At 43.6% G+C, this 14196-nt stretch overlaps 1 protein-coding gene across 1 annotated transcript; it reads right to left on the bottom strand.

Moving 5' to 3' along the window:
* Positions 1-7274: 7274 nt before the first annotated feature.
* Positions 7275-13569, bottom strand: nkx1.2lb (NK1 transcription factor related 2-like,b). Its single transcript, XM_042342313.1, has 2 exons — positions 13107-13569; positions 7275-7825 (listed from the first exon to the last, which is right to left on the bottom strand). The coding sequence occupies exons 1-2, from the start codon at positions 13567-13569 to the stop codon at positions 7275-7277; spliced, it is 1014 nt and encodes a 337-aa protein (XP_042198247.1).
* Between the last annotated feature and the right edge of the window lie 627 nt (positions 13570-14196).

Raw genomic sequence — 14196 nt, 5'->3', positions numbered from 1 at the left:
GCTTAATAAACAATGATTCTAAGATTTTGATATAGCGCCATTCATGTTGGGTGGTTGTGTCAAAATTCTTCACAGGATTTACTGTAACATGTAGTGATTGTATTTTGTAGATAAATGCAGGAGCAATTTGCACACAGACAGCCATGAAGTGAATGACCTTTTCATTTATTTTGGGGGAATTGTTGGCCAGGAGAAACTCCCTCTCTTTTTGAATAGTGCCATTGGATCTTTAACTTCCACCTGAATTAGCAGATAGGACCTCGGTTTAACGACTCATTCGAAGGACCGCACCTCCAACAATGTAACGCTGATCCCAGCATTGCATTGGAGTGTTATCTTAGGTGGTATGTTTGCCAATTCCCAAACAAACGTCTCAGAATCCTCAACCCTCTTGACTCAGGATGTGAGTGCTACCAACTGAGCCAGGCTGATATTAATAAAGCCAAGGTCTGTCTAGCATTGATACAGCTCCTTTAACTAGGGATCTTAATTTACTGTCTCATACACTGAGTCATACACTTAATCTGAGCAGAGGATTTAATTAGCATCCAGTGGCACCATACATTGGCGATCGAACATGCTTTACCCCTGCTCTGTCTGAATAGTATATGTTTGATCGGAGGATAAGATAATAATAATAATCCTTACTCCCCAAGTCTTGGCTCTTGCCAACCTGCTCCTAATACTTTCTGGAATTAGGTAAACAGGATGTGTCCCTCCAGGGAGAGAGTGCACATTCCATTCCAACAATCTATCTCTGGGATTTCCATGTGTTGGTGGGATACATGGAAATCTCAGTTTGGTTTGGATACTCTTAAGCACGGGGATGGGGTTCCACATGTGTCAGACACCGGGTTGACTCAAACTTAAAAAAGACTAAAAATCAAAGAGCCATCAATAGAAATATTTATATCATCAATATGCTTAACCTTTAGGAATATAAAACTTCACGTTTGCTGTGTATGATTTTGTTGAGTGTTGAGGCTGCTTTGCTTGGTGTTGAGAGGGTCAGGGTTTGTGTGGAGTGTGCCCTCTGATGGCCAGCAGGCGCTGCCCCAAGTAAGTGGCAGAAGGCATTTAAGTATTCATGTTAAACAACTTATATTTTTTACACACGAGTCAATTTACATTTGGGGATATAAGTTTCCGTGAAGAGAAGCAAATTTTGTGTCAGACATCATGAATTCCTCACACTTCATCAGTCACAGGGAAAGTTGTTGAAGTCTTCATACAGGGATGCAAACAAGGGCGAACAGCGAATGGGATTGACTTAATTTAACACATTGGCACCAACAGCTAGGAACTGTTAATAATAATAATAATTCTTGCATTGATATAGCGCCTTATTACATCGTTGAGTTATCTCAAACCGTTTCACAGAATATACTGCAAAGTGAATTGACTGTACATTTTGAGGGCGAAGCGTGGCAACCAATTGCGCACAGCAGTGTCCCACAAACAGTCGTGGATTGAATGAACAATTTTTTTTAAAGGACTAGTAACCCCAGAAAGCGATCTGCCAATCGACTAACAACCAGGTTCCTACTTATTGCTAGGTAAACAGAGGCATGTGGAGTAAGGAAACTTGCCTAAAATTTTGCCGCAGCCCGGAATCAAACCTGGGTCCTCACACTTGCCAGACGAGTGCTCTAACCACAACATTACGGGACTCCACTGTTGGGAGCACAGCAAATTCTAATAATAATAATAATCCTTGCATTTGATATATCGTAGTATCACATCATTCAGGCATCTCAAAGCTCTTCACAGAATATACTGTAAAGTGAATTGACTGTTTTGTGGGCAAATTGCACTCATATTAATACTCTTATAATAACCCTTGCTAAATTAAGGGAAGTGCAATGTTTTCAGCAGAGTGTTTAATATGATTAGTAGCAAGATCATGGTGACAGGATTCAAAGAAATATTAATCATAAATAATTAGCTTCATAAATGAAATCTCTTATAATAGTTAAGGATTCTCTCCCTCCCACGCACCCACCCCCCTCACTCCCAAATGGGCAGGTATTTTGGGTGTTTTTACAGCCAGATAGATCCTTGTCCAAGGACAAGAGTTTCAAAAAGTTGCTTCATGCATAAAGTTGACTGTAATTTTCCCAACAGTTTAACAGTGAGATAAGAAACTGTAAATATATCCACACATAAACCCTAAGAAAGGAGGTGAAATTAAAATGTTTTTTACACAGGGTAGGATTTTTTTTAATTAAAAAAATTAAAGTAAAAGCGACAAGCAAAGTAAATATGACACAATTTTGAGAAACGTGGGAAAACAAGGAATTAGATGATGAATAAATAAACTTGGGGGAAGGGAATACAATGCAAAATATGCTTACAATAAAACGTAAAAAAAGTGAGGACAATTATTCTGAAGAATCTAACAACTTTTTTTCCTATTATTTTTAAATTCCGCTGCATGTTTGCTCAAATAAAATGTACAAATCATGCAAATAATGTGGAAATATTTAACTATTATTGGTTTATATAGCAATGGTGAGAATGAAGAAAAAATTCAAATTATACATAAACATGTGTGAGAACTAGTCAGCAAAGTGGGTGAGTCTGGGCTGAGGGATTTATTCATAGATTTAAAACGTTTTGGCTATTTTTAAAAATATGTTATTTTATCTTTTGTATTATCACATAAGATATATACTATATATACAAACACACTATATATACACACAATATATATACACACATATATACACAATGTATATACATCACACAAAATGTATATATACAATCACACAATATGTATATATACAAGTAAATAGTATATATACACACATATATACACACACTATGTATATACATACACGCAATATATATACACATACACAATATGTATATATACAAGCACACTATATATAGACACAACATATATACGTATATATACAATATATGTATATATACACAAACACACAACATGTATATACCTGTACACACTAATATATATACACAAACACACAATATATATATACCTATACACACTATATATACACAAACACACAATATATACACCATATATACATACACGCAATATACTAATATATATATACACCAAAATTACATGTGTCTAGACCTTTTCACGTCAGAAAAACATCCCAAGCCGCAGGACCAATCAATGTTTCGAACCCGAGACGGGGGTCAGGATTGGGGAGGGTGGAGGGCAGGAAAGAAGGGTGATCAAAGGCATGGTCAAAGAGGAGGATCTTGAGATGGGTCTTCAAGGAGGCAAGCGAGGGGGCGAGGCAGAGGGACTGCGGGATGGAGTTCCAGAGGGTGGGGGCAGAGTGGTTGAAGGCCCGACCACCAATGGTGGGGCGGGAGATGCGGGGGACGTGAAGCAGGCTGGAGCCCACTGTGGGTTAAAAGGTTGCAGAGGTAGGGGGGAGCAATATCTATTCCCCCAAAGGAAATAGTTGTTTTATCTGCGAATGAAAGAGTTGGAGAACGAAAGAGGACACAGTGAATGACGCTGTGTGAGACAGCAGCAGATTAGACTGAAGGGAAATGTACATATATATATATATATACAGTGTATATATACGGACAAGATATATATACATACACAAGTTATATATTATATATACAAACACACAAGATAATAATCCTTGCATTTGATATAGCACCTTATCACGTCTTTGAGACGTCTCAAAGCATTTCACAGAATAAACTGTAAAGTGAATTGACTGTTTTGTAAGCGAAATGCGGCAGCCAATTGCACACAGCAGATACTGTATACACACCATATATATGTTTACACACACATACACACACATATATACATATAGATTGGCAATGGGGACCGCAAAAGGTGTGTTGGGTGTGACTTGCTGTTAATAATGAGGTGACAGATCCTCTCTCCACAAGTCTATGTTACCCCCTGTACAATAACCTATAAAGGGCATACAACAAACACAAGAAGCCAACTGGAAGGTTTAGCATAGACTCATTTTTTTATTGATTGTTCATTTCTTTTTTAAAGTATTTATTTTCAGCTACCAAAGTGCTCTTTCGTTATGTTTCACCATATAATTGCGGCAATGCCGCTCTTTTCCATAAGTGACATCAATTACAAATCCAACCATAGGACATCATAAATATGCAATGATAAAAATGAGAGAGGAGAGAAAAAAAAATCCATCCCAACAGATTGTGGCCGTGTTTTCTGGCACTACTTCACGTTCATTATATTTATTTATTTCTTTAAACAAAAGTATGGTGTAGTTTAGTGATTCAGGATTCTTCCAGATCATGTTTAGTCCCACGTCTGATTTCCCTTTTTAAATATATATACAGTAAATATTTACACACAAATTGTAATTCAAGTAATGAATAATTATTTCCCTTTGCCTGTTACCTGCAGATCTGTTACCCCCACGACTGTAAATCTATTTACCCTGAGACTTGGAAATGTGTGTTACTCTTTTTTTTACAGAAGACAGAGATACAACAATATTATAGCAATAATAATAAAAGACAAATAGAAATCTGTTCTGCTTTGATCAGACTGGTTCTACTAAGCACTACGTTAAAGTATTTTTTGCAGACAGACTGCGAGAAAAGGAATAAATAGAAAACAGACCAAACAATCCGTGGCACGAGTTCTTGTTTTGCAGGTTATTTCAAGTTCAAAGCGACCCTCTCATTTGTTTAAGTCGACTCCACTTTTGTGTTGGTGAGGATGTGTGTGTGTGGGGTGGGGGGGGGGGTTCAACAATTGAGTGGCAATCGCCAGAATAGAGCAAAATGATGTGCAATTCTCTGTTTGATGGTGAATTAATTCTAATTAACAGTGAAATAAAACGCATCTCTCTCACTCTCTGTCTCTCTCTGTCTCTCTTTTAACCGCCCCCTCCACACACTGACACAAATGCACACACACACACACACACACACACTTTCCCCTCTTCCTTCTCCATGTTATTTTGTTGTTGAAGTCTCAGTATAACTTTGGAAGATCTGGGTTTGCCTATCGCTTGATTCGGAATCGGATTTTTTTAAAGTAAAAAAGGGATCTGGTCTGGTCGTGACTGTGTGTGTGTGTGTGTGTGTGTGTGTGGAGGGGGTAAGAGGCAAATAATCACCTAATTTCCCCTCCTTTCCACACTTCACAGAACATACTATAAAGTGAGTTGACTATATTTTGTGGGCGAAATTCTCAGCGTTATTTGCAAAGGGATTTTTTTTTATTAGTTTCCTGTATTGCTATTTTTTTTCTCTCTCTCTCTCTCTCTCTCTCCTGGGGAGGGTGAGAGAAAACAGAGGAGGTAACCAGTAAACCTTGCACTTTCGGTTAAGGAAGCAATTCAATCAGAGAAACCGAAATCAGGACATTTTAAGCAGAATCGTTTCTGAAATTCTGTGGCATTAAAAAAAAGTTGGTGATCGATTCACCTGTAATTGATAATTATATATTGATAATTACAATTGATAATTCTTTAGAATAATGTGGAACAGTGGAGCTGGGCAACACGTAGGGAAATGTCCCTTTAAACAAACAAACTATTTAAAAGTTTAAATGACTTAAGAGGATTGGGACACTTTCCTTTTTACAGAGACATTCCTATATCCCTGTATCCTAATTCATGAAACATCCCCCCACACATACACAGCTTTGTCAAGGTTTATACACAGGATCGCGGTGACATTTAATTCCCCTCCTTCCCCCCAAAAAAAATCGTTGTTATCAATAAACTTGTGCGAAATAATATACAGTATATATAAAAACAGGAGTCGCAGTGATGTCCCGGGGAACGGAACTTTCACCCCGACACGTTTTGTATCAATCTCTGTGATCTCTGTAGGATCCGAGTCACTATTAATATTATTTCTCTGTGTGTGTGTGTGTGTGTGTGTGTGTCGGATGCCGTGTTTTCTCACTGAAGATTTTGATGGAAACGTTAGCGCTTTGGGATCCAAATTGGGAGCGTTTTTTTTGTTAATTTCATGTGATCCACTACAGGAGCGGTCGGTCCCTGGGAACCTGCGTGTGTTTGGATAGATCTACACCCCCCCATCCCCTCAGCTGCTCCCCAATGTCACCAACACTCCCATACATTCAAATAATAAGTTTCTTTTTCAAATAAAAATCAATAAGATTGCGTGGCTCGGCTCACTCACATTTGGGTGACACGAAAGCGAGTGTTTTTTTTCTCTTTCTCTCTCTCTCTGCATTTGCCAACTTGGATTTATTTGGCATCTTTTTAAAAAAAAACCTTCAAAGGGTGACCCTTTTTTTTTGCTCACTATTGCAAATTGTTTTTTTTTGTTGTTGTTCATCTGTTTTCCCTGACCATCAGAGACCCCCTGTTTGTTGGAATAATTGCAAAATAACCCCCCCCCCCCCCTCACGTACACACAGACACACACACACTGGCACCTTGTGGTTGGGTTTAATCGATCTGCACTGACTTTGTGAGCCAGCAGATCTCTCAGCCATAGCGCTGGATAGAGAGAGACAGAGAGAGAGAGAGACGGAGAGAGAGAGAGCTCTGCTCACACAGGACGGGCAATCTACACTATATATTTAACGCCAACATAAATAAGTATACTGTCGTTGTTGAGGGACTGTGATGTGGCAGATTGCAGCAATATTTTTTTTTTGGGGGGGCGAGTGGGGTGGGGGGGGAGATATATTATTTTTTCTTTTCTAAAAAAACACCTGTTGCACCTCCACACACCCACACACCCACACACATACCCTTGTTATAAATGCGGTGCGTAAAATAAGAGTGTTTGAGGGACTGTGACTTTACAGATTGCAGCATTTTTTTTTTGGGGGGGGGGGGGGTGAGGGTGGGGGGGAGATATATCTATTTTTTCTTTAAATAAGAGTGCTTGAGGAAATTGTAGCAATTTGTGGGTGATATATTTCTTGAGCAGTGTTTGAAGGAATTACTGCATTGTTGTTTGGGAGGGGGAGGGGGAGGGGAGGGGAGGGGGAGGGGAGGGGGATGGGGAGGGGGGAATATATTTGTGTCTTTAACTTAAAGAGTGGTGGAGGAAATGTAAAGTTGCAGGTTGCAACAATTTGGGGGGAGCGATGCGTATTTTTTTTAAAAAGAAGTGTGATGGAGCAATTTGGGGGGATGGAGGGAGGGGGGAAATATATTATTTTTTCTAAAAAAAATCCGTTGCACTCCCCCCCCACCCCCACATACCTACCTATCTACCCACCCCAGACCCCCCCACCCCCACCCCCCCACCCCACCCCCACACACCCAACACCAGCGTTGTTGTCGCCCTGTTTATAAGTGCGGTGCGTAAAAAGCGGGCGCCCCGTAGGGCTGCGAGGTGAGCATGAAGGGCGAGAGGACGGCCGGCGAGGAGAGGAAGGGCAGCTGAGCCGTGCACACCAGCCCTGCCCCGGGGTAAGAGTGCATGGACAGCGGGCCTCCCAGGGGAGGGGAGGAGCTGACGGGGCTGAGACTGGCCATGGGAGGGGGTCCCAGCCCTCCCCCGGAGCCTCCCCCCCCGCCCCCTGCGGTGGGAGCGCTGGTGTCGGCCCCCGGGTTCTGCTTCTTCCACTTGGTCCTGCGGTTCTGGAACCAGATCTTGACCTGGGTCTCGGTCAGGCTGAGGGACAGCGCCAGGTTCAGCCGCTCGCACACCGACAGGTAGCGGGTGGACTTGAACTTGTTCTCCAGGGCCACCAGCTGCTCGTAGGTGAAGGCGGTGCGGGCCCGGCGGGGTTTGCCCGACTTGGCGTCCGCGCCGCTCCGCTTCCTCTTGCTCTTGTGTTGCTGCTGTGCCGGGCTCGGCGGCGGCGGCGGCGGGGGCTGCTGCTGCTGCTGCTGACCTGGGGGGCTGTGCTGAGGGCTGGCGCTCAGGCTGGAGCGGCTCCCCGGCCTCTCCCCTCTCCCCCCATCCTCGTCCCCCTCCTCCTCTTCGTCCACCCCCCGGATCCTGTCCCCAGAGGCGGCCAGGGCTCCCCCCACACCCCCGCAGCTCCGCGCTGGGCTGTGACTGCAGCTCCCGCCGCCGCCGCCGCCGCCGCTGTTGTTGCTGTTGTTGTTGTTGTTGTTACGGTCGCTCTCTAAACTCCTACAAAAGTCTTTGTCACAGCCGTCCGCTTTGTAACTGTCCACAAGGTCTCCGTCTTCTGTGGGTGCGAGATGTGAGGGGGAGAGAGGGAGAGAGGGGGAGAGAGTGAGAGTGAGACAGAGAGTGAGACACAGAGTGAGAAAGACAACATGAAAAAATGCATTGCATTTGAAATGTTTTGTGCAATTACACTGCAAGTCACACACAGACACACACACAGACAGACACACAGACAGACACACACACAGACACACACACACACACACACAGACACACACACACACAGACACACACACACACACAGACACACACACACACAGACACACACACACACACAGACACACACACACACAGAGACACACACACACAGACACACACACACACACACACACACACAGACACACACACACACAGAGACACACACACACACACAGACACACACACAGACACACACACACACACAGACACACACACACACACAGACACACACACAGACACACACACACACAGACACACACACACACACAGACACACACACAGACACACACACACACAGAGACACACACACACACACAGACACACACACACACACACACACACAGACACACACACAGACACACACACACACAGACACACACACACACACACACAGACACACACACACACACACACACACACACACACACACACACACACACACACACACACACACACAGACACACACACACACAGACACACACACACACACACACACACACACACACACACAGGTGTTTACGGGCTATACTGTACAATGGTTTGGTAACATTGCAATCTGAATGATCAATAGGTACAAATTGGACGCATAAAAAACACATACATACAGTCATGTCACTGCGCATTTCTGGGCGAGAGAGAGAGCGAGAAAGAGATCTTTTATCTAAACAAATGCAAAGTTACCCCCAAAAAAGTTGATAACGATTAATTTGCGCGAGTTGTACCGTTTAGAGTAAAACGCCAATTCCCATTATCTCTTGTCCAAGCGATTGGTTTTTTTTAAAAAAATGTCATTTAACTTATAGAGTTTGGGACACGACATGTCAAGTGACTGGTAGGATGGTGGAGGCGAACCAGGTGGATCGGGGTCTTCTTTTTCCAGCAAATCTTATGTTCTTATGTTCCTAAGCGACTCCTGATCTGCTCTGGATCACACCTCCACCTTCAGCACAGATATTAAAGGCGGATTAGGATGTGTCTCAGATCCCATCGTATTATCTCAGTAACAGTACCGGGTTATGTTCATTATTTTAAACCAGTCGAGCAAATTGGGGGCCAAAAAAAATCACCGGGACACGGTGCCTCCTTTTGGCCACAGTTTTAAAAAGTTCGAAGGAAAACAGCTGGATTTTTTTTAAACCGAAATAAATTATTCAATTAAAGCCTCCGGTTGGATAGTTGTGTGTGTGTGTGTGTGTGTGTGTGTGGAGGGGTGTTCGGTGGTTTCTTCGCTTTTTAACTTATATTTATTTGCACATCTCTTTTTGCTTCATCTGTAGAGCAACTTGGAAACTGAAAATTAAGATTTTTTTGGGTGGGTGTGGGGGGGGGGGGGGGGGGGGGGGGTGGTCAACCGAGTGTGTGTCTGGTACCTGCGGAAACCCATCCCCATGCTGAAGAGCATCCAAAAAGCCAAACACATGTCCATCCATCCCACCTACACATCCCAGAGGTAGATTGTTGGGGTGGAATGTGACTCTCTCCCTGGAGGGACACATCCTGTTTACCTAATTCCAGAGAGTATTAGGCACAGGGTGGCCAGAGCCCAGGTTTGGGGACCCCAGAGTGCGTGTCGGGGTAACCAGCTAAAACCACAAGCCTGCCATTGATATCGCTGTCTGACCAGCTTCCCCACTGCCTGATCAGTCAGGACCACAATATGGTTTGGATGATGACCTGCGATTGTCAGCGAGTTATTTGCGAAGATTCATCGATTTGCGCCGCCAGAACCACCTGAACGCTGCGTTTGGGTTGGAAGTGAGAACGCACAACACCGAGAGCTCGTTAGAAATCACCTCGTGTTTATTGTGAGCAATCTCTGCGCCAGCTCTGCATCTGCAGAAACACATCCAGTTACCTGTACCTGGAAATACAGCTGCAACCGAACTGTGCGTCTGATTATTTGGGAATATGGGGCGAATTCCTGGCTTCGGGTTTCAATAATATAAAATATTGCCGCACGTCAGAGTACTGCTTAAAGAGTGCTAAAAGCTTCGCGAGAAACCCCCCACACACACAAGTAATCCGGTTTATAAAAAGAAAGGCAGAAAGAGAGAGAGAGAGAGAGAGACACACAGAGAGAGGGATGTAACGCGGCGTTAATTAAAACGATCGGTCGCTACATAAGCAGATTTCGCCTTATTACCACCAACTAATTGCAGAGACATTTAAATTAATTGCGATCATATTAGGGCCTCATTAGGGCGGACCGCGGGGAACAAAAATAATACAGGACCTGAAAACGTTTAGCACTTTTAATGCAAATCACAGCGACGTTTCTGATGGTTTCTGATGGTTATGAACTTCTGTCTGTATCCCCCCCCCCCCACCCCCCTCCACCCCCCACTCCTTCCTATCATTTAATTAACGTGTAAAGTGAGCCATGTGTTTATGTGTGTTATATAACAAAAACAACACTCCCCGTGGGAACGCTGACAACTGACGAGATGACCTTCCCAGACTGTTCTTATTTATAATTATGATTTAAACCCAAAATGCTGTTGGTTTATTTTGCAAAACATCTCGATCCCGTTCGATCGAATCTTTCTCTTTTCAAACTGTTTCCACCCTCCCACCCACCCCATAAAACAACTTAAACCTGCAAAAAAAAAACCCAGATCCGACAAAACGAAACTGAGCAAAACAGGAAAAAAAAAAGTCGAAATACAGTACATCATTCCCTATTCCGCACCAACTTTTGTCCGTCTGTGTTTTTTTTCTCTCTTCACCTTTAAGCTCCAAGAAAGGCAATATTTGATGACTGAAAGAATCCCCGTTCTCAAATGTACCAGATCAGTGCAAGAAAGTTAGTGTCTGTGGGTGTGTGGGGGTGTGGGTGGGGGAGTGTGTGTGTGTGTGTGGGGGGGGGGGGGTATATGTATATATTTTTGAAAGACTTGTGCAGGTTGCAATCTGGAATCTGGGTCGAAAGCAATACACGATCAATAGCCGCCACTAATAACTGTAATACGTTTTAATCGAGTAATTATCCGAATTTTGACCCTATAATTTAGACGTTTTAGGAGTGTTTGCAAGCTGTTTGAAAGAGATATGCAGAACTCGATAATAGAGTATCGATCACCTCGGCTCAGTGTGTCACTCTGGGGGCGATTTTCGCCATTATAAGTGCTTTTTAACGTTGCTAAGCACATTTTACCTTAAATGTAATCGAAAGCATTTAATTGTTTTTTCTAGAGATAACCAGCGTTTTGTCACAATTAGTCTGATTCGTCCTAAAAAAAAACGAAGGGGAGAGAGAAAATTGAATCTGTCGCCCAAAGCATGAAGGATAAAGTCCAGAGATGCCTTTGAAAGATTGTGTGTAAAGCGCTTTTAAACAGCGGGGATTCGTATGTTTTCAGTAAGTAATCTGTCTCTCTCCCTCTCTCTCTATATATATACACATAATATATATAATACCTGAATGCCGTATAATAAGTATTTTGCAGGGAATCTCTACTGTCGGCAGTTAATAACGCAACATCTTCTTTTATGCTAAACATTTGATTTTAAAAAATATATTAAATATTAAATATATCACGAAATCGCATGGTCTTGGTGAAGCCCCACACATTGGTATTTTAAAAAAATGGACTTTTTAGTATGATATCAAAGATTGAAAATCACAAATCTTTACTTAATGGACCTAAACCATCAATAATAATATGAATAATATTGTTAATACCATCAATAACGATATGTGTATACATATATATATTTAAACGCTATCATTTATTATCATTATTAGCGTGTGATACACCGAAGCCATGGTTCATAGGCATAACTTTATATATATTTTTGTAATAGACACGCTCGCTGTTTAAAAAACCTTACCTTAAAAACATCTGCCTCTCAAAAGCCATCGCAACTCACGATTGAGTCCCAATAGCTGATACGGGTTTGGAGAGAGAGTTGGGGAGAGGGGGAGACTCTTACACTGCACATTTATTTACAGATGGGAAGTTGCTTCGGTGCCCCCCCCCCCCCCCCTGCACCCTCCACCACAAAAAAAAGTGGCTTCCACTTTGCAGTTTACTGCAAACTTACTGAGAGAGAAAGAGAGAGAGAGATAAGAGAGAGAGAGGACCCAAAACGTTTTGAGATGGGGATGTGGGAACCCAAACCCTGAGGCAGCAGAACAATATAGAAATATTGTTTATTTTCCCCTATTTAAAAAATACCTGACAGCCAAGTATATCAGGGTAAATATATATATATATATAGTTTTAAAATTATATACAAATATATATAATTGCGTATATAAGCCTATAATCTACATCACAGAGGGAGAGCGAGAAAGAGAGACGGATGATGGTACCCTCTGATATATATATGTATACTTTTAGAAGTAACTTTTAAAAAAATATATACGTACACACACACATTTCTACTTTATATACAATCTATCTTTGGGATTTCCATGTACAGGTGGGATGGGTGGGATTCTCAGTCCAGTTTGGATGCCCTTAACCACAGTGATGGGTTTCCACATGTGGCAGACACTTGGCTGACCCCCAAAAAACAGTAGATAACTTTTTGCTGGGGGTGGGGAGGGGAGGGGAGGGAGAAGGGATGGTGGTGGGTGGGTGGGTGGGGATGGGAGGAGGAGGGTGGGGTGGTGGTGGATGGAGGGGGGGTGGGGGTGGGGGAATACAATATTTTTAAAAATATCTCTTCCAGCAATTGCAAAGGGACAACGCGAAGCACATTCCTGATCTTTCGTTGCGTAAAAAAAAAACAACAACAACAAATGTCCCGGAGAGAACAGCAGAGTTACTCACTGATCGGGTCAGACTGTTTCTTGCGCGGCTCCAGAGCGCTGTGGCCGATGGCTGTGTGCTCTGCAGTGGCACTAAACGCGGGGTCCCCACCAGCCCTGTCCCCGGCCCCCGGGGCCGGGTGGTCGCCGCCGGCTCTGCGGGGGACGCCACACTGCGGGCGCCGTTTGCCGCTGTTAAATTTGTTCGGGTCCAAAATGTCCAAGACTGAGAAAGGAGTGGTCCTGTTGCAGGTCGGAGCGGGGACGGCCACCCCCGCCTCCGGGCCAGAGATGGCTTGCGTGTCCCCCCCCCGTCTCTCCCGGCTGTCGGGGCAGGAGAAGGCGGCGGGATCACTGTCTGGGAGTCTCTGGTCCCCACTCACCTCCATCCCTTCCTTGTGCGGGTTACAGGACACGGGCTCCGGCACCGCTGGAGAGGGTAAGGAGATGTCACCAGTCTGCACCTGGTCTCGGTTCACATTCATGACTCACTCGGTCGCTGTTTTAATAAGTCTTTCTCTTTTTTTTTCTCTCTCTCTCTCTCTCTCTCTCTCCCTTCCTCCCCCCCCCCCCCACCCCCCCCCCCCCCTCCCACCCCCCACCCAAAAAAAAAAATATTGTTGTAATATCAGTCGGGGTTGAATCCGGTTCCACTCTGGCGTCGGATCAGTTGTGAACGTGAGTCAGAAAGTGTTCCAGATCTTTAAAGGGGTTTTATCCACAGTCCACTGTCCGCTTAGGACTCTTCTCTCGACATTGCTGTGTCCCTCTCTCTCTCTCTCTCTCTCTCTCATTCACTCACTCACTCACACACTCACTCACACACACACACACACACACAGGGCTGAATGTTATTTATGCATTCATATTCAGGACCGTTTTGTAATTGGCTACAAATTAATCCCTCGCCCCTAATAGCCTCTAATCTACATCACAGAGAGACGGATGATGTTACCTCTGATATACTTGGCTGTCAAGGCTTTTTCAGCGCCTTTCCACTCATCTGGAAAGCATCTAAATAGCCTTATTTGGGGGTGAGGAGGAGGGAGGGAGGGAGGGAGGGAGGGATGGAGAGAGATAGAGAGAGAGAAGCTGGTGGCTTCCTTAAATAA

The sequence above is a fragment of the Callorhinchus milii genome, unplaced genomic scaffold (genome assembly GCF_018977255.1).
Source record: "Callorhinchus milii isolate IMCB2004 unplaced genomic scaffold, IMCB_Cmil_1.0 Scaffold1, whole genome shotgun sequence".
NCBI classification, from domain to species: Eukaryota; Metazoa; Chordata; class Chondrichthyes; order Chimaeriformes; family Callorhinchidae; genus Callorhinchus; species Callorhinchus milii.
The sequence above is the reverse complement of the archived record's forward strand: the minus strand, read 5'-3'. Positions and strand labels throughout refer to the sequence as shown.

Bases quoted from the DNA above. Each gene is read 5' to 3' on its own strand.
- nkx1.2lb (XM_042342313.1), bottom strand. From the start codon at position 13,569: ATGAATGTGAACCGAGACCAGGTGCAGACTGGTGACATCTCCTTACCC. The intron at 7,826-13,106 runs GTGAGTAACTCT...ACAGCCCCCCAG, and splicing joins GAAACAGTCTGACCCGATCA to GTCAGCAGCAGCAGCAGCAG.